The sequence below is a fragment of the Alligator mississippiensis genome, chromosome 6 (assembly GCF_030867095.1).
Source record: "Alligator mississippiensis isolate rAllMis1 chromosome 6, rAllMis1, whole genome shotgun sequence".
NCBI classification, from domain to species: Eukaryota; Metazoa; Chordata; order Crocodylia; family Alligatoridae; genus Alligator; species Alligator mississippiensis.
Genome location: NC_081829.1, coordinates 7301995 through 7323461, shown reverse-complemented (window position 1 = coordinate 7323461; position 21467 = coordinate 7301995). Strand labels below are relative to the sequence as shown.

At 46.9% G+C, this 21467-nt stretch overlaps 1 protein-coding gene across 4 annotated transcripts in view; it reads left to right on the top strand.

Annotated features, from left to right (window-relative positions):
* CSMD2 (CUB and Sushi multiple domains 2) overlaps positions 1-21467 on the top strand; it is a 651518-nt gene that overhangs the window by 204663 nt on the left and 425388 nt on the right. For all 4 annotated transcript variants that reach the window (XM_014605014.3, XM_019487966.2, XM_059729594.1 and 1 more), the window contains exon 5: positions 20405-20612. In XM_014605014.3, the coding sequence (XP_014460500.3) occupies positions 20405-20612 (208 nt within the window). The remainder of the gene's footprint in view (positions 1-20404; positions 20613-21467) is intronic.

The window sequence follows — 21467 nt, the reverse complement described above, 5'->3', positions numbered from 1 at the left end:
CATGTTGAGGAAAAGTTTGGGAAGCACTGGTCTGTGGGGTTAGCCAAATTACGGAGCTTATTAAATTAGCATACATTTCAGATATTCTCAAGACCCAGAGGTGGCTCCCGAGTACCCAGATTATTAGGAGAGATGCTTCACTGCACCTTGCATAGCAGAAAAGCATAGCAATGGATCTGTTTGATATGCTAGGACTCTGCTCACACCAGCAGAGCATCATTACTTTATAAAAGGGGTATCGACCCTGCGACTCTTCTCTTGTGTGAGCCGTCCTTCCTCTCACCCGTCGCTCCAAGGAGGTTGTTTTATGATGGGTAAGCATTACTTTCACGAGCAGAAGCAGGTTCCAGACACGGGGAGGATACTTTGTTGGAATGTCGTTGTGTTTTTTGTGGCGATCACCTTAAGTAGCTAACGCAGCAGCTTGCCAGCACTTCTGAAAGCACAGTTATATTAAGATTGATTCTTGGACTCTGAGCTCCAAGAGGTGGTAAATTTGCTCCTTATGGAATCTTTTCCAGGGAATTACAGACCCTTGCTCATGATGAAGCAGAAAGTGTGTGTGTATGGGGGGGAATCAGGACACTGATCTCAGTTGTGAGCAGCAGTGAGTAGCATCCTCTTCCAAGGACATGAGGATGACGACTTCTGCCCCTCCAAGTTAATGATGAGGTGAGGAAGGCTGTGTACCAAATGAGGAGGGATCAAATGCGCTGCTCTCTGTCTGGAAGAACTGGATGCTCACTTGGAAGAACTGGATGCTCACTTGGAAGAACTGGATGCCTTTAAGTCGGCAGGCCCGGATGGGCTCCATCCGAGGGTGCTGAAGGCACTGGCCGACGTCATTGCAGAGCCACTGGCGGGAATATTTGAATGCTCGTGGCGCACAGGCCAAGTCCCGGAGGACTGGAAAAGGGCTAACGTGGTCCCCATTTTCAAAAAGGGGAGGAAGGAGGACCCGGGCAACTATAGGCCAGTCAGTCTCACCTCCATCCTTGGTAAAGTATTTGAAAAAATTATCAAGGCTCACATTTGTGAGAGCCCGGCAGGACAAATTATGCTGAGGGGAAACCAGCATGGGTTTGTGGCGGGCAGATCGTGCCTGACCAACCTAGTCTCTTTCTATGACCAGGTTACGAAACGCCTGGACACAGGAGGAGGGGTGGATGTCGTATACCTGGACTTCAGGAAGGCCTTCGATACGGTATCCCACCCCATACTGGTGAACAAGTTAAGAGGCTGTGATGTGGATGACTGCACAGTCCGGTGGGTGGCGAATTGGCTAGACGGTCGCACCCAAAGAGTCATGGTAGATGGGTCGGTCTCGACCTGGAAGGGTGTGGGCAGTGGGGTCCCGCAGGGTTCGGTCCTTGGACCGATACTCTTTAATGTCTTCATCAGCGACTTGGACGTGGGAGTGAAATGTACTCTGTCCAAGTTTGCAGATGACACAAAGCTATGGGGAGAAGTGGACACGCCGGAGGGCAGGGAACAGCTGCAGGCAGACCTGGATAGGCTGGACAAGTGGGCAGAAAACAACAGGATGCAGTTCAACAAGGAGAAATGCAAAGTGCTGCACCTAGGGAGGAAAAATGTCCAGCACACCTACAGCCTAGGGAATGACCTGCTGGGTGGCACAGAGGTGGAAAGGGATCTTGGAGTCCTAGTGGACTCCAAGTTGAACATGAGCCGGCAGTGTGACGAAGCCATCAGAAAAGCCAATGGCACGTTATCGTGCATCAGCAGATGCATGACAAATAGGTCCAAGGAGGTGATACTTCCCCTCTATCGGGCGCTGGTCAGACCGCAGTTGGAGTACTGCGTGCAATTCTGGGCGCCACACTTCAAGAAGGATGCGGATAACCTGGAGAGGGTACAGCGAAGGGCAACTCGTATGGTCAAGGGCCTGCAGACCAAGCCCTACGAGGAGAGACTAGAGAAACTGGACCTTTTCAGCCTCCGCAAGAGAAGGTTGAGAGGCGACCTTGTGGCTGCCTATAAGTTCATCACGGGGGCACAGAAGGGAATTGGTGAGTATTTATTCACCAAGGCGCCCCCAGGGGTTACAAGAAACAATGGCCACAAGCTAGCAGAGAGCAGATTTAGATTGGACATTAGGAAGAACTTCTTCACAGTTCGAGTGGCCAAGGTCTGGAACGGGCTCCCAAGGGAGGTGGTGCTCTCCCCTACCCTGGGGGTCTTCAAGAGGAGGTTAGATGAGTATCTAGCTGGGGTCATTTAGACCCAGCACTCTTTCCTGCTTATGCAGGGGGTCGGACTTGATGATCTATTGAGGTCCCTTCCGACCCTAACATCTATGAATCTATGAATCTATGGAAGAATGGACCTGTTGCTAAGCTGTGTGGTGATGGAGGGTAGGAGTGGAATGGGTGGTAGCCAGGGCCACAAAAAAGAAACCTCTGCCTACCCATCACAGCCAGAAATGTGCAGTCCTCATAGAGATCCTCAAAATAGGCATCCACACACCTCTGCCAACTATTTCCAAGGCCTGAAGCAGCCTGGGCTGAATGGAGTGGATGCTTATCCTAGCTCTCAAGTTGGCATCTTTAGATAGGCATGCATAGGAGAAAGTCATGCTCTCTGTTAGATAGTGTGCAATCATTTGCAATGCACATTGTGATCTGGTAGCATTTTACACTGACTTCAGCTTAAATGGCTTTCCATAAGATGCAAGACAGCAGGCAGTACAGGAAGGGTCATGGAGAGAAAGGCTAGGATAAAATGCATTCGGCCAGCCTAGTAGCATTCTGCCTATAGTTAAGTGCAGTGATAATAGTTGTTTTCCTTCTTCATTACATAAAGGGAAACTCAGGCACCAGGGTTGAAAGGGTTTTCCAAGCTTTTTTGGGTAGCTGTGATATCTTTCATTAGACTAACTGAGTTGGAAAAAAGTTCTTAGCAAGCTTTCGGGTGCAATCACCCAGGAAATCTGTCTCCCAGTTCTTGCCTGAAACCAGTAAAGAGCACTTCCTCTCTTGGTCTGTGTCCTTATCATGAGCATTAGATAATAGCACCTACTACAGAGCAAGTTTGTATATTTAGATCCCAAGATAGAAAACAGGCCTTTAGAGCATAATTCAACACTTGGCTGCCATAAAAATAACACCATTTTGTACAGTTGTTTTAGTTTAGCACTCCAGATGTGTTTGTTGGCAGGGCAGTGGTATTGCTTTCATCCACCACTTAACAGGGCACCTTCTGAGGTTTACAGACTTGGAGCAATAGGATGCAAAGCGTGGCCGATAGACTAACCCAACTCGGATCCAAAATTGCACAAGTAGCAGCTGCTCAGCGCTTCAAATCTTGCTTTAGGATAACAACTTGGGGCTTCCTCAAACATGTTGGCTGGGTTTTAGCAACTGAAAGTCTTTAAGGACAGGGAAGCTTAAGTTTAAGAGTTTGTACATTCCTGTTATCTCGATGGGGTTGTGTGGGGAAGGTACATGGCATTGTACTGCTATCATTGCAGTATGCACCCTAGGCCCTCTTTCAAGTTAAAATCTCTGCTGTCTTGCAGAGAACCACATGGATGACCCTGTGTCAGTGTATAGCTCCACTTATGTCCGTATGGTCCTCAATGGAGGACTGGGGTCTTACCTGTCCAGGTCGCCCCATTTTGTATGTTTGATTGTAGGACAGGACTTCTATGAAGCAATGGGCTTGAGGATTTTCTTGTGGAGATTTTCTCACAACCTCCAGTTGAAAAGCCTTGTACAGGCTCCTCCTGACTGCGCGCGTAGTCTTCCTCCTGATTCTGAGTCACGGGGCCATTATTTCGGCTTTATCTGGTTCTCTTCCCAGCTGCATTGAATCCAAAGACCCTGGAAGAGGGGTTGAGAGCTGTGGGAGAAGTTAAAACAGTTTGGGGTTGTGGTATTAACTGGAAGTGTGGTGGAGCTGGAGAGGAAGAAGGGGTAGGATGCACGGGTCTCCTCGTTCCTCTTGATCTGGCCTCAGGAATCCAGGACCCACAGGGAGACGTCCAGCCAGTATGATATGGGGGAAATTTTTTGAGATGTTGGAGCTTCACATTGCTCCCACAAAAGTTTGGCACTGTGACTTCCAAAGTGCGCGGTGATTCCAGGGGATATGGCTCAATCCGGCCCCAAAGCTCTGGAGCCCACCTGAGATATTTTCTCAGGTTATTTCAACACTTTGATCGCCCATCCTGCTTGGGACTCTGCATCCAGTTTGGATAGCTGTCTACCAGATACGACCAGCTCCAAGAGACAGGTATGATCAGCCCCACGCGACTGTTGTAGTGTGGTTGTAGCCATGATGGTCCTGGGAATATGAGAGAAGGAAGATTTGTTGGGTCATATTTACTGGATCAGCTTTATAGCTGGCAGAGGTGTGCCCAAAAGCTGGACTAACCTCTCTTCCAAGTACGTAGTTAGTCCAGTAAAAGATACGACCAAATAAATTTGGGTCCCCGTGTCATTTGCTGCCAGGGAAGAATAATTCCCATCCAATATGGGAAATGTGAGGTGAAGCTCTACTGGCTTTATTATGCAGACTACATTAGAGCAAGTATTCTTCAATGCACGGGTCCTTTTTTGTTCTGATTTATGCAACACGTGCATTATGTCCCTGGACCATGCCTAGGGTTTCTAGATTCTGCTACAATTCTACTTTTAATTAGGGTTGGCAAGCTGGTCAATTGACCAGTCAAATATTGTCAATTGACTGCATCTTTTTTGACTGATCAAAGATTATTTAGCCAAAAAAAAAATTTTTTTTTGTAGTTTTCTTAACAAAAACATGACTTCTATTGTTTTTTGACACCATGAAACATGTATGCCTTTTCTGTGCGTTATTTGAACCTATTATCAATTTTTTCCAATTGTTGACCAATATTTGACCAGTGAGTTGACTGAACTTTATTTGACTGGTCAAATACCTAACCTTACTATTAATAATAAATGGTCCCTCTACTTCCAAGACTATGATACATTCAAGTAGCCAGATCTCTTTAAAATTCAATAGTGTTGGATGTCTTAACTCCTGTAATTTTTTGCCTAAGATTCCCCCAAAAAAGCCTGAAAGCAAAAACATTGGGGGAAAGTGTTAAATTACTCACTACAGATTTCTTGATAAACATACAAATCCAGGTTAGATTTGGTTCATACTTAATTCTAAGGGCAAATTTAGGTCACTTCCTTTCATACAAACCAAGATATCCCATTTGTAGCTCTTGCAGAATATTCTGAAATGTGTCTCCATGGATTTGGTTTGCAAAAATGCAACCATGCATGCCGAGGGAAAAGTCTTGCCCAGATTGTTTGCTGAATTTAAGTAGAACTGATAGGTTTATGACTTCAGTAGGCAGCTGAGTAAAAATTCACTAAGCCAGTTGAAGAAGTTGAAAACATTTGTGATGCTGTGATTTAAGCGTATCAAATATGCATTATCTCATTAAAAGTGTCCTGTCTTATTATAACTCAGACAGATGCTTGGAGTGCATTATGCCCAAAATAGTTTTAAGGGCTGTTCAAGAACATATTAAAATGTTTTAACAATAACAAGCTCGTCAACCTGTTTGTTTGAAGGCTGTGAGGGAGGGACGTTTATTTATATATACATTATTCATGGTAAGAAGTTGTTATTTTTTTTAAGGATTTTTAATTAAAAGGTTTTTTTTTTAAATTGAGGGGCTGTGTGTTTCAATGGAGTGACACTGATCTGCACCAGCAAATGATCTATCCTAGAGTTTTTCGAAGGGAGAATGCATTTAAGACAATTGTGGCTTCAAAAGTTGGAATTTGATAGGACTTGTGCCTTCCTTCTCCCCCTGGAAAAGCATAGCAGCGACTTTTTTTCATTTTCATTTTGTTTTGTTTTAATAATTCATTAGGAATCGAGGCACTGTTAGAGTGGATTCGTTCCTCTAGTCTAATAGTCTGCCTCTGACAAGGTACAAGTTGCTTCAGAGAAAACTACAAGAACATCCCACTAGGCAATGTGGAGATAAACTTCTCAGGAGGTTAGCTTCCTCCAAATCCCAGTTGGCTATAGGCAGGTTTGAAATATGAGGATCGCATGCAGTCCCAAGCATAGCATTTTCTAAAAGTATGGAGCAATTAAGTGATCTCCTTGCTTTTGCATGCCTGAAAAAAAAATGCTTTTGAAAGGGCCTGGTTTTAAGAGGCCAGAGGCTTCACACCTTCATTTAAATTCAACCTTAGCAAGTCTTGAGTATTTATAGAGGTCTATAAACTCATAAAGGCTGTGGACCAAGTGAACTGGGAGCTGTTGTTCACTAAGTCCCAGAATACCAGAACTAGGGGACACCTGCTGAAATTAGTAGGTGACAGGTTTAAAACTAACTAGAGAAAGTACTTTCTTTTACACAACGTGTAGTTAACTTACAGAACTCATTGCCAGAGGAGGTGGTAGACATACGTAGAGACAGGTTCAAAAGGGGAGTAAACAAACTCATGGATGATGGATCTATTAATAAGGATTGAACAGAATGGTTGGAGATGTTTCCTCTGGCATCTTTAAACCAGTAATTACGGTAGCCAGGAAGGATATTGAATAGGGGATAGATCACTCTAGAGATATCCCGGTCAATGCTCTCCTTGTATTGCACTCTTGGAGAGAGGATAGTGGGCTAGGCGGACCATTGGTCTGACCCAGCATGGCACTTCTTGTGTCCTTATCTATTAAACTTGGGCCTCCCCAAATCAGTAGTCACTTTAGGTTAAAAACAGATAACCAATTTAATGTGGCATTGATTTGCCTGGGGTATGATTTGTGTCCCAACAGACACAGCACAGTCACTTACACACCATGCTTAAAAGGCAATTAAGTTGAATTATCCACTATTGTTCCAAGGAAAAGTGTTGATTTGAATAATTCACAGGTACTTCACATGGGACAATGGTCTTCCCCGTCTGTAAGTTCTGCCAAGTTGCTGAGAGACAAGACCCTCAAATGTGAGTCAAGCTGGTTGTCTGTTTTAGGCCTTATAAATGGTAGGCGGCTTGGTGCCATTGAAACTGGCTTTAAATAAGTCTCCCCCAGTACACATTTATTACTGTGGAAAGGCAGGGAAACCAGGTATGAAAAAGCAAAGCAAAAAAACCCTCCCCTTGCATGTTGACTACTGAATTCCATGTTATCTTTGCTTTGTAACCGCAACATCAGGAAAGAGTTGTCTTGTGTTTGGCCAGCTTGACCTGTGCCTCCAACCAAAGGTATTTCTGCTACTTGCAGAAATACGTTTCACCTTTTTTTTAATATGCATCCTTTCCTGATGCAGGAGCCGCTGACAATAATAATGTTTAAAGGCAGCCTGTGCCGTGCTGGCAGTGGCTGTCCTGGAGGAGGGCATTCTTACAATAAATTGCCTTTCCTCAGACTTTCCATGCATTATTGAAGCAGCAAATGGCCTCATCCTGTCTGCCTTTCTGCTGGCTGTGTGGCTCACAGAACACTAGCTGCCTGAGAATAGATACCTCTCTTCCACATGCATTGCTTTTTCAGGGGTTATTAAAGAAAAGTTTGAAATAAGTTTATGTATATCTGCACCTGCTAGTAAATCCAACCCATCCTTTGTGGCCAGAACTTATTCATCTTCCAGGCAGCTAGACATCTTCCTTTACCCTCCATGTATTAAGAGGAAATAAAGAACCATCCTCCCCTTCTTCCATTACTTTTAGTACACTGTCTTCTTTTCTCTGGCGATAGGAGGTAAGATGCTCATGTAAGGACGAGGGCTGTTGAAGCTATCCCCACTGCCTCCGTCTTACAAGTGTTCATAGTTTGAAGCATCCTTGGGGGTGAGAAGGTCAGAGGCAATCTAGTGTTGAAAGTTGGGTGGTATTATTCCTCAACACGGGGGACCTTGGTGTCTTTTGCATTTGTTCATCTGTGTTATTGGTATTAGAGTGCACCGAGAATCCTCCAGTAGTATCCTTCATGTGCTCAGTATTGCCTGGACATGTTACATGATGACTGCTGCTTTCTACTGCGGCGGTATTTCCCTGTCACAGAGCACTGAGGTGACCTGTGCCTGAAGAGGGGAAACCTGCTAGGGAAGGAGCCCTAGCAGTGACTAAGGAGCACAGCTGTGGGTTGCCGGGGCAACCAGGGAAGGTCAGCTGACCAGAAGGGGCAGGGCTTGATCCTTATAAAGCCCAGGAGCAGAGGCCTGAGGCAGTTCCCTGCCAGCAGCCGGAGAGGTAGGAGCTCTCTAAGCCAGGGTGCAGGAAGAAGCCTGACTGCAGGTACAGCGTATGGCAGCTCTAAGATGCTTGAGCAATGTTGTCTTAGCCAGGCGGCTTCAATTTATGTTACAGCCCAGGGGCTTGTGTTTTGTTGTTGGTTAAACCGGTGGTTTGGGTGAGGCTATTAAGGGTTGGAGGAGGCCTCATAGGGGACTCACAGCGGAGTGTGAGGACCCCAGCTCCAGTGGGCTCAGCACACAGGGTGCATAGACCCCAGCCCCAGAGAGGGGTGTTTGAGAAGCCCCAGTGCAGGCATGGCGAGCCCCAGAGAGGGGAGTGCTATTGAGAAGCTCAAGTTGGGTGCGGCGAGCCCCAGAGAGGGGGCCGCATTATTGAGAAGCCCAGGTGTGGACATGGAGAGCCCCAGAAAGGGGGCAACATGATTGGAAAGCCCAAGTTGGGCACGGCGAATACCGGAAAGGGGGGCTGCACTATTGAGAAGCCCCAGTTGGGCACGGCGAGCCCCAGAGAAGGGGGGCAGCATTTTTAAGAAGCCCAAGTTGGGCATGGTGAGCTCCAGAAAGGGGGCAGCATTATTAGGAAGCCCAAGTGTGGGCACTGGGAGCCCCAGGTAGGGGGCTGCATTATTGGGAAGCCCAAGTTGGGCATGGTGTTTCTCAGGTAGGGGCAGCATTATCGAGGAGCCCAAGGATAGGCACGGAGAGCCCCAGATAGGGGGCAGCCTTACTGGGAAGCCCAAGGGTGGGCACGGAAAGCCCCAGGAGGGGGCAGCATTGTAGATAAGGCCCCAGAGAAGTGGGCACAGAGCGAGAGAGGGCCAGAGGGAGCCCTAGCACCAGAGGGAGCATGCATTAAAGGAAAGAAGGGCCAGGGAGAACAGTAAGGGGCCAAATAGCGAGAGAACTGAGACAACAGCAATTTCCATCGGCGAGGTGTGGACTGCAGTGTAGGGGAGGAAGCGGAGCTGCAAAAAGTGCCCCCTAGCGGTGGGGCAGTATAAGGGCAGCCTCCTGCTAATTAATACTAATTAATTAATTAAGAATAAGGCATGGCAGACAAGTAGGCGGGCGGTTGCCCCAGAGACAGGTGGGTGGGCCACGTTAACGGCGGTCTAGAGGGGGCACCTGTCACACTCCCCCATTATAGACCCGTTACCAGAAGTGGGGCAACACTATACTCTTGCTTTCCTTATCAGCTCTACTTTTAACTCTTTAATTTCTGGTGACCAACAGCACTGTAGGGTCTCGTGTTGCCTGCAGATTTCGAGGGCTGGGGGCTACTGGATCACCCACAAGACTGTATGGCTCGTTCTTGTTCTTACCTACTTGACTTCATCCTTTAAGGCACTGATTCTTAACCAGGGGACCACAAGATCCTTTGAAGGGTGCTGTGGTGGCCAGCTCCTTTGTGAGGAGTCAAGCACTGGTTCCTCTACCTGTTGGAGCAGGTATGGGGTGCCCAGTGCCAGCAGGACTCCCCGTGGCCTCGCCTCCTAGCTCCAGGAGCATGGGAGAAGCAGAAGGAAAAGCTGTGTTGCAAAGTGCAGCCCCTGCACCGACCACCCCTGTGCTGTGAGCAACAATGTCTGCTATGGATGGGCAGACACAGGGCTGCTTTTTTTATCCAGCTGAGCTCCTTCTCCTGCTGTTTCCATGTTCCCAGAGCTGGTGGGAGGGACCACAGGTAGTGGTCCAGCATTTGAGTCCTTGGAGGAGCACCCTCAGCAGCAAGGGCCTTGTTTATCCCCTCAAGTAAAAACTGGGGGCAGGGACAGTGGAAAGAGCAGAGCATGGACAGGTCCTACCACCACCACCCTCATGTGGCACGAGCCTCTACACCATTGGTCACTGTCACCCCACTTCTGCTTCCTTCAGGGATCTAATGATTCCCCCCGACCAGGCTTCCCAATCTACCCCACTAAGCAGCCCATGCCACTATGCACCACCTCTTCCCATGCTCTCGGGGTCCCCTGCCTGCCCTGCCACCCCGTGGGAGCCTTTTCAGGGCATCACAAGATGCAAGAAAGTATAAGCACTGCAAGAAATAAATGAGTCCTTAAATAGGGTACCAGTTGATTCTGAAAAGTTATCAAGGTGGGCTGTGAATCTTAAAAGCCTTTAGTTTGAGACTGGAGGATCTCTGTCCTATCACTGCAACCAGAGAGCATCTCACCTTATTTGCTTGGTTAGACTAAGTAAATCCTGAGCATGGGATTAGGGAAAGGCTGAAACTTTAGAAAAGCATCGTGGCACAGTGAGTAAGGCAGTGGGAAATGTTTGGGAGGTGTGGGTTCTCTTGGATGTGCCTGCAGCGTGACTTTGGGAAAGTTGCCTTTCCTTGCTATGCCTCCAGGTCCACTCAAGCCTTTGGTCTGCCTTGTCTGCGTTCAGACTCTTGCGGACAGGTGTATTAGCGGAGCACCTCTCCCAGGGGGGCTTTGCTCTCCCTGGGGCTCGGAGGTGCTAATGCAACGCACATAGTACGTTAATGTAACACAACAGCAACTTAATAGCCTAGGTGTTTAATTTGATTGCTTGCCATCGCTGGCTGGGAAGCATGTGTCTGCACTTTTGCATTCTGTGTGTTCGGATGACTGGCTGCAGTTGGATAGCAGATGGTCACGAGAAATAGGAGCTGGCGCGAATGAGAGGATGGTTTTGACTTTTCCAGCTTTGTGAAGGAGAAGCTGTGAGTCCCAGCCCTGCGGGCAGTGGCTTGTACCATCAGCAGGGCTCGTCTTGTCTGAGAAGCAGCTGATTCTTCTGTTCTAGACCGATCTTACAAAGCAGTGCTCCTAAATCCTACTTTCCCACCCCCCTCCCATAAAAGCATATCAGTGGATGTGACACACTTCGGAGAACCTCTATGATATATTTCATTCAGGAAGATTTTTTTTTTTTCTTGGAGTTATATCTTGGAGTTTTAAACACTTGAAAGTAGGTGTTTTTACTGTAAAGCCCAAGAGCCCCTGACTAAAGCATCGGAAATGGTATTTTATAATATGCATTGTAAAGTTAACAGGCTTTTCATAGTGCCTTCTAAGTAAATACCAAGGAATCTTACAATGCCGTACATGCAAAAGTGCCACAGTGCCACAATACAAGTCAAATTAATTCTTGGTTTCCTTTATCTTCCTGCCCATGTTTTCTCTTGATCCTCCTACTTTATTTGCTCTAATAGCTTCTGCTAATAGAGTCTAGGTGTAGAATAAGATAACCTGTAGCAAGCAGCAGATTCCATTTCTAACTGGTAAATGCCTTCAGCTTTAGTGGCATATCAACTTTTTTTTTTCTAGGTTTCTTTTTTTCTTCTTTTTTTTTTTTTTTTTTTTTCCAATAGCTGGAGCTCATGGCTCATTATAGGAGGGCAGTGTGTGTGAATTGCTGCATAATGTTTTGCTAAGCTGCAGACTGCATGCATTCCTATCTCCTCTGCTTGGATTTTTTTTTTTTTTAACTTTGATTGGTAACGCTAAGGCTGAAAAGATTTAGGGCCAAGATTTTTCGAAGGGATTACACCAGTCTCTAAAATTGCATTTTTCCGCACCAGAGTTTTTGACATCCCAGAACAATGACTTGCATACGCAATGTTTCAGTTGGGGGGCAGATCAGGCAGGGTCTAAAACTGCTCGTGTCCCTTATATAGCTGGACATCTCCCTTTTTTCCTGGCTCATGCATCCACCACCCTGTACACCAAAATAGGGGGGTTGAATTCAGAAAACATGGAGAATGCAAATTTATGGGTGCAATTATAACTTTGGAAAATCTGACCTTTAAAGTCAAGAGTCGATGGTCTTAAGTGTCATAATACTTCCTTTTAAAGCATTTTGCTGGATGTTTCACTGGAAAAAAAAACCCATAAATGAGCCTGTATTATAGATAACCTGGAACTTGAAATGGTTTAATCATAAGTATGATGGTGTCTAGCTTGCCATGTACTGAACTGGGGAAGAACAGAAACCCATTATTCAGGTGTCGAAGTTGTGGTGGGCTGGTGTAATGAAGGTTGAGTACTTTGAATATGTGTTGGTGTAGATTGTGCTGCGGGAGTGCACATGCGTGTATGGGGTTTTTGACTAGCAGTGTCTGCTGGGCCTGTGTACGTGTCCTTTTTCTGCTCGGTTGTGTGGGTAACTGTGACCCTCCATTACTTCCGTCTTATCACCTCTAGTTCCATCTTGCTGCAAATCTGCTGTCTAACCTGCTAGTTCTTAGTTCAGGCTGAGCTCCTTCAGACATTTTCTCAGGAGTCAGAATCACTTTTCATCTGTTTTGACCTCCCTGAATAAATCAAGCAACTATTGGACAGAAGAGCACTGGCTAGACATTATATACGCTCCCCCAGTTCCTAGTCTCCTGCAGTGAAAACAGTAAAATACAAAATAATAATTAAAAAAAACCCAAACCCATGGGCTTTTATATATAAAATATATTACAAAAATATATCAATAATATATACTTCACTTGAATATATATCATTCAATTAATTTATGTTCATTATTTTAATTTTAATGATTCATTGGTTGATATAGCATTTATTATATTATTATATATAGTATATATATATTATTTATTATAGTAATATTAAGAAGATATTGTAAAACATATTACATGTACAAATATTTAAAAATAAAATACAACTATTTAGAGAAAATACAAAATCATAAAACCCGCGGGCTCCAGGCTTTGCCCATCCTGCAAAGCAGTTCGTTACTTTTAAGAACAGGAAAAGCAGGCACCTTTTCTGCCTGGGAGAAGCCCATGTTTCAAGAGGATGCTTTGTCTGAGAAGGCTTGCATGTTGTGAGATCATAGGAAAGCAAGGCTGGAACAGACCTCACGAGGTCATCTAGTCCATTTGCTTGCTCAAGACAGGATTGTCCTTGATTAAACCAAGTGTCTGTCTAACCTGCTTTTAAAAGGATGGAGATCCCACAGTTCCTCGAGGTAGCCTGTTCCAATGCTTGACCATCCTCACAGTCAGAAAGTTCCTCCTAATCTTTAACCTAAATTGTCCCTTCTGAAGCTTGAGGCCATGGCTCCTAGCCCTGTTCCCTACAGCCACAGAGAATATTCTGTATAATTGCCCGTCAGATATCCCAGGATATCCAGCATCACTTAGACTGCTTACAGACATTAAAAAAACAACACGTTTTATCAGAAGAAGCAGCGCGTTAGTTTGACGCTGCTCCACCCTCGATCAGGTGCTTTAGTTGGGGCTTTTTGGCTAAGCTCATTCAATCAGCTATTAGATAAAAGTGTCCCAAAAGCCCCACTGAAGTGGCTAAACTATACAGACATTGAGTGAGTTGGGTCCTACGAATGGGGTGCATCTTTTGGGCATGTGCTGAGCTACATCCAGGAGTGTGCCACGTTTAAAGTAAGGCGCCGTTTTTGTTTAACATCTGTAAGCAGCTTTAGGGAGTAAGTCTAGCTGTCACAATAGCAAGGTTGTTAGTCGAGACAGTTTTAACTGTGAGATCTTCTGTATATTTTCCAGAGACTACTTATCCATCTTTCAGCCTTCTGAATGTCCTGTTCTAAAGCCAGTAAGCCACGGGCAGGCAATTATTTCAGGCGGAGGGCCACTTACTGAGTTTTGGCAAGCCATCGAGGGCTGCGTGACAGGCAGCCAGGGGCAGATAAATATTAATTTTCTAAATTTTTTTAGGGGCCCCACGGGCTGGATAGAATGGCTTGGCGGGACACATTTGGCCCATGGGCCACATATAGCCCACCCCTGCAGTAAGTAGAGCTGGCCTTAGGGATGGGTGACTGCCCAGGGCACCATGGTCGGGGGGGTACTACACACGCACACATGCGCATGCGTGCAAACAAACCGTGCTCACAGGAGCGCTCTCCCCCCGGCCCCTCCCCAGCTGATCCCTGGCAGGAGGGAGCAGTGCCCAGCCCAGCCTGTCCCCGCACCTGCAGCCGCTACTCAGGAGGACCCAGACTGGGCACATGCTGGCGGGTTGGCACCTGTGCCAGTCCACTCACCTTGCTCCCACAGCAGCAGTGCCTATCCGCCCACCTGCCTGATGCACCATGCTGCCCCACCACCCTGCCAAACTGCACCCCACGCCCCTGCCCGCCTGCATGTGCCTGCAGCGGTGCCAGTAAGATTCCTATATCCTAACCCATGCTCATTGAATCTGATAGACTCCGTGTTGGCCGGTTGAGTAACTCTGGCAGAGACTGCTTTTGCTGGTTCAGAGAAATCTTATTTGGAGCAAGGAGACATACTGCTTCAAATGGAAATATTTTCCAGATGGACAACTGAGACAGTTACTGACCTTGCAAGGGCTCTAATACCAAAGATATTAAACTACATCCCACTCCTGAAACACATAGGACATCTCATTCCTTTAAAATTCACCTTGCTGTGATGTTAATGGGTCATGCCCCAGCTCGGTCGCACCAGATCATCCTTCCATGATCCAGCCATGAAATTCCTCAAGGGAAGTTGTTCATATTTGCCCTCTAATCCAGCTCCCATGTGGGACCTCAGCATTGTCGTTCTACACAGATTAGACATCAAGAACAGGAGATCAGTACTTCAGCCATTGCTTGGCTTAAGATGAAGCATCTCATGCTGCCATCCAAGGTATGGATGCTGCTTACTGGTCACCCACAGGTGGATCCCTAATGGCACATATGCAGGGAATAGAGCAGAGATGTCCAAATCCCCCCCCCCCCCCCCCCCAGCTGGATCCTGATTACAGGGCTCCTTCCAGGCAGGATGATCTGGTAATGGTGGTGGGGTTCCGGTGGTGGCAGCAGCAGGGATCTGGTGGCAGTGGGGCCAAACATCTGCAGGGTAAGTAGACCCTTCACTTGCCCCATGTGTTGCTGATGGCCTTGTCCAAAGGGGCTTTGGAGGCCTGAAAACTGCAGCAGACTATGTCTCCCAGCCATGCCCCTAACTCCTGTCCTCCTGGTGGGCTGCCTAGACTGGCTCTGGGGGTTGGATCTGGCTCATGGGCCATATGTTTGACATCCCCTGTCCTATAACTATGGTCTTAGAAGTACTCTAGTGAGCATAAACCTGGTGTGCACCCTCCCTCCCTGCTTTTCAGAAGTCCTCAGCACCCTGGCCTTTAAATTGCAAGGGGACTGTCAACCCTGCCCTTCGTGCCCTTACATGGAGCATGAGTCTATTGTGGCACTGACAATCATTGCTAATCAAGAAAAAAAATCAGTCTTGAGCACATGTGGTGCATGCACAGTTAGAGTAGGGCCCCTGCTAGCTACCTGTAGACAAATAACTGTTATAAAAGTAAAGGTCTTAGGAGTGCATGGAATACCCACATTTCATTAATTTTAAGGGATTTTGATGACCACTTTCCCCTATGCATCAATGAAAATTTTGCCCATAATCTTAAATATGTATCAAGTGTGTCGCAGGGCACCTCGGTGCCCTGCTCCTAGAGAGGGGAAACTGCTGGGGAAAGAGCCCTGGCAGGGAATAAGGAGCACAGCTGTGGGTTGCCAGGGGCAACCAGGAGGTCAGCTGACCGGAAGGGGCAGGGCCTGGCCCTCATAAAGCTCAGGGGCTGAGGCCAGGCTGGCAGTTCCCCGCCAGCAGCCAGAGGGGCAGGAGCTCCTGGAGTTAGGATGCGAGAACCGCCGGTACTCCTCAAGCAGAGTAAGGAAGGCAGCTCTAAGATGTCTGAGCAACATGGTTTTAGCCAGCTGGCTTTAAGTTATGTTACAGCCTAGGGGGTTGTGTTTTGCGTCGTTGTTGTTATGTATTGCACGGGTGGTTTGGGTGAGGCTATTAGGGGTTGGAGGAGGCCTCATAGGGACCCACAGTGGTGTGGGGGCCCCAGCGCCAGTAAGGGCACAGTATCCTCATAGGGGACCCACAGTAGCATGGGGACCCCAGCACCAGTAGGGTGCGGCGTACGGGGTGCATAGACCCCAGCCCCAGGAGGGGTACTATTGAGAAGCCCCAGTGCAGGCGTGGCAAGCCCCAGAGAGGGGACATTACTGAGAAGCCCCAGTGCGGGCACAGCGAGCCCCTGAGGAAGGGCATAGTACTGCAGTAAACCTCGGAGACAGGCATAGCATTGTGGTAAACCCGGGAGAGAGGGGTTAGTAGTGCGGTGAGCCCTGGAGAAAGGGGGTAGCAGTGCGGTGGGCCTGAGAGACAGGCGGCTTGACCAAGAAGTCCCAGAGTGGGCACAGAAGTCCCCAGGAGAGGGACGGCTTTACAGAGAATGCCCGGAGTGGGCACCGAGAGCCCCAGGAGAGGGGCGGCATTATAGAGAAGGCCCAGTGTTGGCACAGAGCACCCCAGCAAAAGGGCGGTATTCTTGAGAAGGCCCAGAGTGGGCACGGAGAGCCCCAGGAGGGGGCGGCAGTACAGAGAAGGCCCGGAGAGAGGGGCGTGAGAGTAGACCAAGAGACCGAACAACGTCTAGTCCAACTGCGAGGCTTGGGGCATGGTATAAGGGGTGGTTGGAGCCACACATAGCCTGTAAGGCTAGGGTGCCTGGGAAGCACCCATCATACAGTGAGACCCATGGAGAGTCCGGGAAACCACGGGGACGGAGGTCCCAACAAACCATGTCCAAGAGGGCGTAAAGCAGCCTCCCGAACCTATATAAACATCAAAGACGTGGCAGGCGAGAATTGGAGGGTGCCCTTGGACCGGCTTGGCACGGGGAAAGGGGCCTTAAGGAGATCACGGCCCTCCTGGAGGACCCCCTCCCGTGACAAAGTGGTTAAGGGTAATTTTTTTCAGAAGCTCCCACTCTCATTTTCAATACTGGCGTTGGAACCAAAGAGCTGTTGAGAGCTAAAGGAGCTTAGGCTTCAATGTACACAAGTCACTTTTGAAAATAAGGCTCAGGCTCTTAAGTTATTTAGGCCCTTGTGATGTTGTTGTTGTTGTTATTATTTAACCTTGGGCTTAGTTGGAGAAGAAGGTATCTGTAACAAATAGCAGATCCTGTTTCTTGTTTGGAAAATGTCTTGAGCTTTAATGACAAGTCAACTTGGTTTCTTAAGGATGACTGCCTTTTAAGCATCAAAACCTGAAGCTCATTAAGGAAATGGAAGGGAAGAGAAGTTTGAAAAGTGGGGGGGAAAAAAGAAGAATTATTTTTGCTTAATTTTCAGCTTGAATGTGGGTTTAGCATTTTAACTGTAGCATAAACTCCACGGCATTTTGCATTCTGCTTAGGAGAGATTGTGTTGGGAGGAGAGAGATGCAGATGAAGGGATTTGGAAGCAGAGAACAGGCAGAGTGGAAAAGCAGACTGCAAGTGGAAGCAGAGAGGTGGAAACGATTGTAATGAGTAAGAGCAGCATTTGTGCTGTGCCTGGTGTACCGACTTATGCCAGCTCTTGGGCATCTCTCTGCCCTATAGGCTTGACCAACAAATTCCTTCGGGCTGGAAATTTTTTGTCTATTTGAAACAACTCCCTTTGAGGAAAACAAGGACTCGATTGACAGGGGGAGGAGGAAAAATAAACTTTGAACTGCCTGTGGTTTCTCCATCCTTTGAAGACAGCAAGGAGGGGGAAGAAGCTATCTAAGGGGGTTATAACTTGGGAGTGCAGGATGGGATTTACAAAGAGAATTTAGGCAAAAAATGTCAAGAAAGTTTTGGGTTTTTTTCCCCTTTGACAATAAGATGCATTAGGCTATGGAAGCACTTCCCCAGGGAAGTGGTAGGACCTCTGCCACTTGGGATGTTTAAAATTAGGCTAAACGCATCATTAGTAAATGCCCAATAGAGAATAAGCCTCCACTCACAGGGAGATGGACTGAATGACCTAATACAGCTTTGCTTCCCTCAACATCTATGTTTCTTAATAGGCATAGCCCAGTTTCCACTGCCAGCTGCTAAAACAGAACCGATTAATATTTCTTGGCTATGATGTCACCTGAAGGCTGCATTTTAATGGCTTTAGCATAACCATGAAATATGACTTTAAGTGCAATGTTCCCCCAATAATTCTTACAGGGCTCTACACAGTTAGCGCGTCGGGGTGAAACCCAGTCAACTGTGCTCTGAGTCACAGAGTTGCCTCTTGTTTTAGTCCTGTCCAGACAGTGGCTCTTGCCCTGCAATGGACTTTTTGCAGGCAGGTCCCTGTGCTCAAGCTGACCTCAGTGGCTTTCCTGCCAGATTGCATGTGCCTGTAAGAGTCGACCCAGTTGAGTGGACTAGCAGGATCAGGGCCAGCGGACGGTTACATAATTCTTGATTGCCACGTACGGCAGTGCTCACGTGTGCAATATGTGTGAGCATGCCAATGAAGACACATGCGCACACACATGCACACGCTAGCTGAGTTGTAGCAAGACTACAGTTAAAGTTGCAAGAGGGTTTTAAATCCGGGGAGACTCATACCTATGGCCAAGATGTTGCACCCAACTAAGCAAACAAAGTCCTCTCTCCTCCTTAAAATTTGGCTTCTAGTGACAATTTTTAGCATCTGTCCTAAAAACTGAAAGACCTCCGCACCCCAGCCTTTCCATTAGTGGATGCGGAGCCACTTTCAGAATCTGGGAAGTGCCAGAGGCATAGATAATATAGAAGATTTAACACAAGACTCCTACAAGACCTATAAGAATACTCCTAATGTCAATTCTGATACTGGAGGGTTGCAGATAATAACCCAAGAGGTAAAAGGCAGATGGGTTTTAAAGGGTTTAACCAACCAAATGTACAAATGTCTAAAACAACTCAGAAACCTTGGCAGTGTGCATGGCTAAGCAATGAAATTCCAAAAATGTATATTGTTGTAACCCCTGTCCTTCCTTTCCTTTGCCCCTTTAAATGTTTCTCATTTGTCATCTTTCCTCTGGGCTTAGACTGGGCTTAGACTCTTCACTTAGACAGAAAAAGGTTGTGATCTATATTATCTCATCATGAGCCCACTCTCATGGTGTCAGGACACCTCCAGTTTTTCAGTGCAGGTGTGTGTCTTACCTGCTATTAGTTGGCTGTGCAATTTAAATCATGGGTGGGCAGTTATTTGGGCTGGTGGGCCAATCAATGAGTTCTGGTGACCTACCGAGGGCCACGTCTCTCTCCTCCTTCCCATCCTTCCCTCCCAGGGCTGTGACCAGTATGGAAACCTAAACCCACCTATAGCTTTAGCATGCCCCCCATTCACCCCACAGTCCACCTGCCCGCAGTTTTAGCATGTCCCACTGCCTCGGTGTGCTACAGCTGTTTGAATCTACTTAGAGCTGTTGCACACCCCATGCCAAGAGCCCTGACCTGGAAACTGCTGGCCACGATTGGGCAGCTGTGAATGTGGTCAGCAGCTTCCAGATCTGGACTTGGGGGCAGGGTCGGGGGTGCAGAGGGTCATGCTACAGCTTCAGGCGGGTTCATGCTTGCAGGCTGGTGGCAGCCCCAGCCTAGAGAAAGGCAGAGCACCCAGCACACCAGGAGCAACAGGAGCTTCGAGATGGGGTAGGGAATGCAGTAAAATGTGACCAGTGCTCTCTTCCCTAACATTCCTGCATCAGGAACCATCTGCTGGCTTGAGAGGAAGAGTTGGGTATAACACCAAAGTCATGCTTTCCTCTTCCTGTGCTTCTTCCCCCTCACCTGCAAAGGTCATGCCAGAATATGGCATCTGCAGGATTGCTCCGTGTGGGGGTAGAATACGGGCCTTGGACGTGTGATGTGTATAGCAGCTCTTCTCCTTGTCTTTGGGTGATGCTTCTCTCCGTGTGCAGCGGGAGTTGTGCGATTTCCTTGTCTGATCAAATGCCAGTACAAGGGTAGAGTTCTCAGAAAATTAAAAATAAACCACTATGTAGCCGTCTAATATAACCAATATATATATCGGCTTTAATTGTTCAGGCTTGATTTTGCCAATCTGCTGTTAATTTGGTATTATCCTTTGTATAGCGCTTGTTGTTTGATTTATTCCTCTTTCTGCTGCCTGTAGTGAGTTGTCATTATGTACCAATCAATGACCCTTTTTTTTTTTTAACTCTCTTGTCCCCCCTTTGGATTTGGGAGAGAATATCAATCATCATTTTCCTGTCATCTCAAACGTGGCATATGAATCACTTTTTGTTCCTCCTGAAAGCTTTAACATATTAAAGGGAAGAACAAAAAACAAAGACCCTGTTGCTTCGGCTCCTTGCTGGCGCAATTGTTTCCTGCTCCCCTTCCAGCAAAAGGCTCATTATGTGTGTTTTCTACCTTTCAGCTGATGATGCTTGTGGAGGGACATTACGGGGACAGAGTGGAATTATCTCAAGCCCCCATTTTCCGTCGGAGTATAGCAACAATGCAGACTGTACGTGGACTATTCTAGCGGAGCCGGGAGACACCATTGCCTTGGTTTTCATGGACTTCCAGTTAGAAGATGGATATGACTTTTTAGAAGTCACTGGAACGGAGGGATCATCACTCTGGTCAGTGATTTGCATTTTTTTTTACACGCTTGTGTATGTATCTAATTAAATCTGTGCACATAAATTTTAGCTATGACGTTAGATATTCATGGGATAGCTTGTGTTCCCTTTGATTTGTGCCTGAGCAAATAGCATGAGGACACTTCCAGGAGCTGAAGATTTTTTTTTTTTTTTTTTTTTCCCTAATCCACAGTCATGACGCATTTTACATTTGGGTTCCCCTGTCCCAATTTCTTGCTTAAGACTTACTACGATTAGTGCCTGTTGCACTTACTGTGATTAGTGCCTGTATTTTTGCAGCATGCCCAGGAAAAAAAGGGTTCTGTGGTGTGTCTTTGGGTCACTGAAATAATAAAACCTGGACAATAGTGGCCTTGACAGTCTTTTCTGAACATGTTTTCTGATTATGACTAAGTACATTGCCAGCAATTTAACTTTATTGTCACCGGACCTGTGGCAAATGTGCTGCGGTTTGGTTTGTTCTGTGTCCAGGAAGGTACAGAGGAAATGTAAATATTCCTGTTCTCTCGTTCTACTAAGTTTTAGCCTGACTGCTGCATAAATATGCATGCTTTCAGGAAAAGGGGTGTCTTTTATTGGTGAGGAATGTATTACTCTGCGTCCAGTTCGGTCGAGTTCCTCAGTCTACCAGTAATGCCACCATGGTCAGGGCAGTGATATCACCAGGGAAAGAAGGAGTGTGTCCTTTGACTTTGACAACTGTCTTTTGAACACGTAGCATCCAGCAAAACAAAACCTCCAGAAGTATTAGAGGACGCCCCACGGGGGTTTGAAAAGGTGTGTTGAGTCCTTGTTCCATGGTTTCGGAAGTTTATAAAGAAGCTTGTGTTTGAT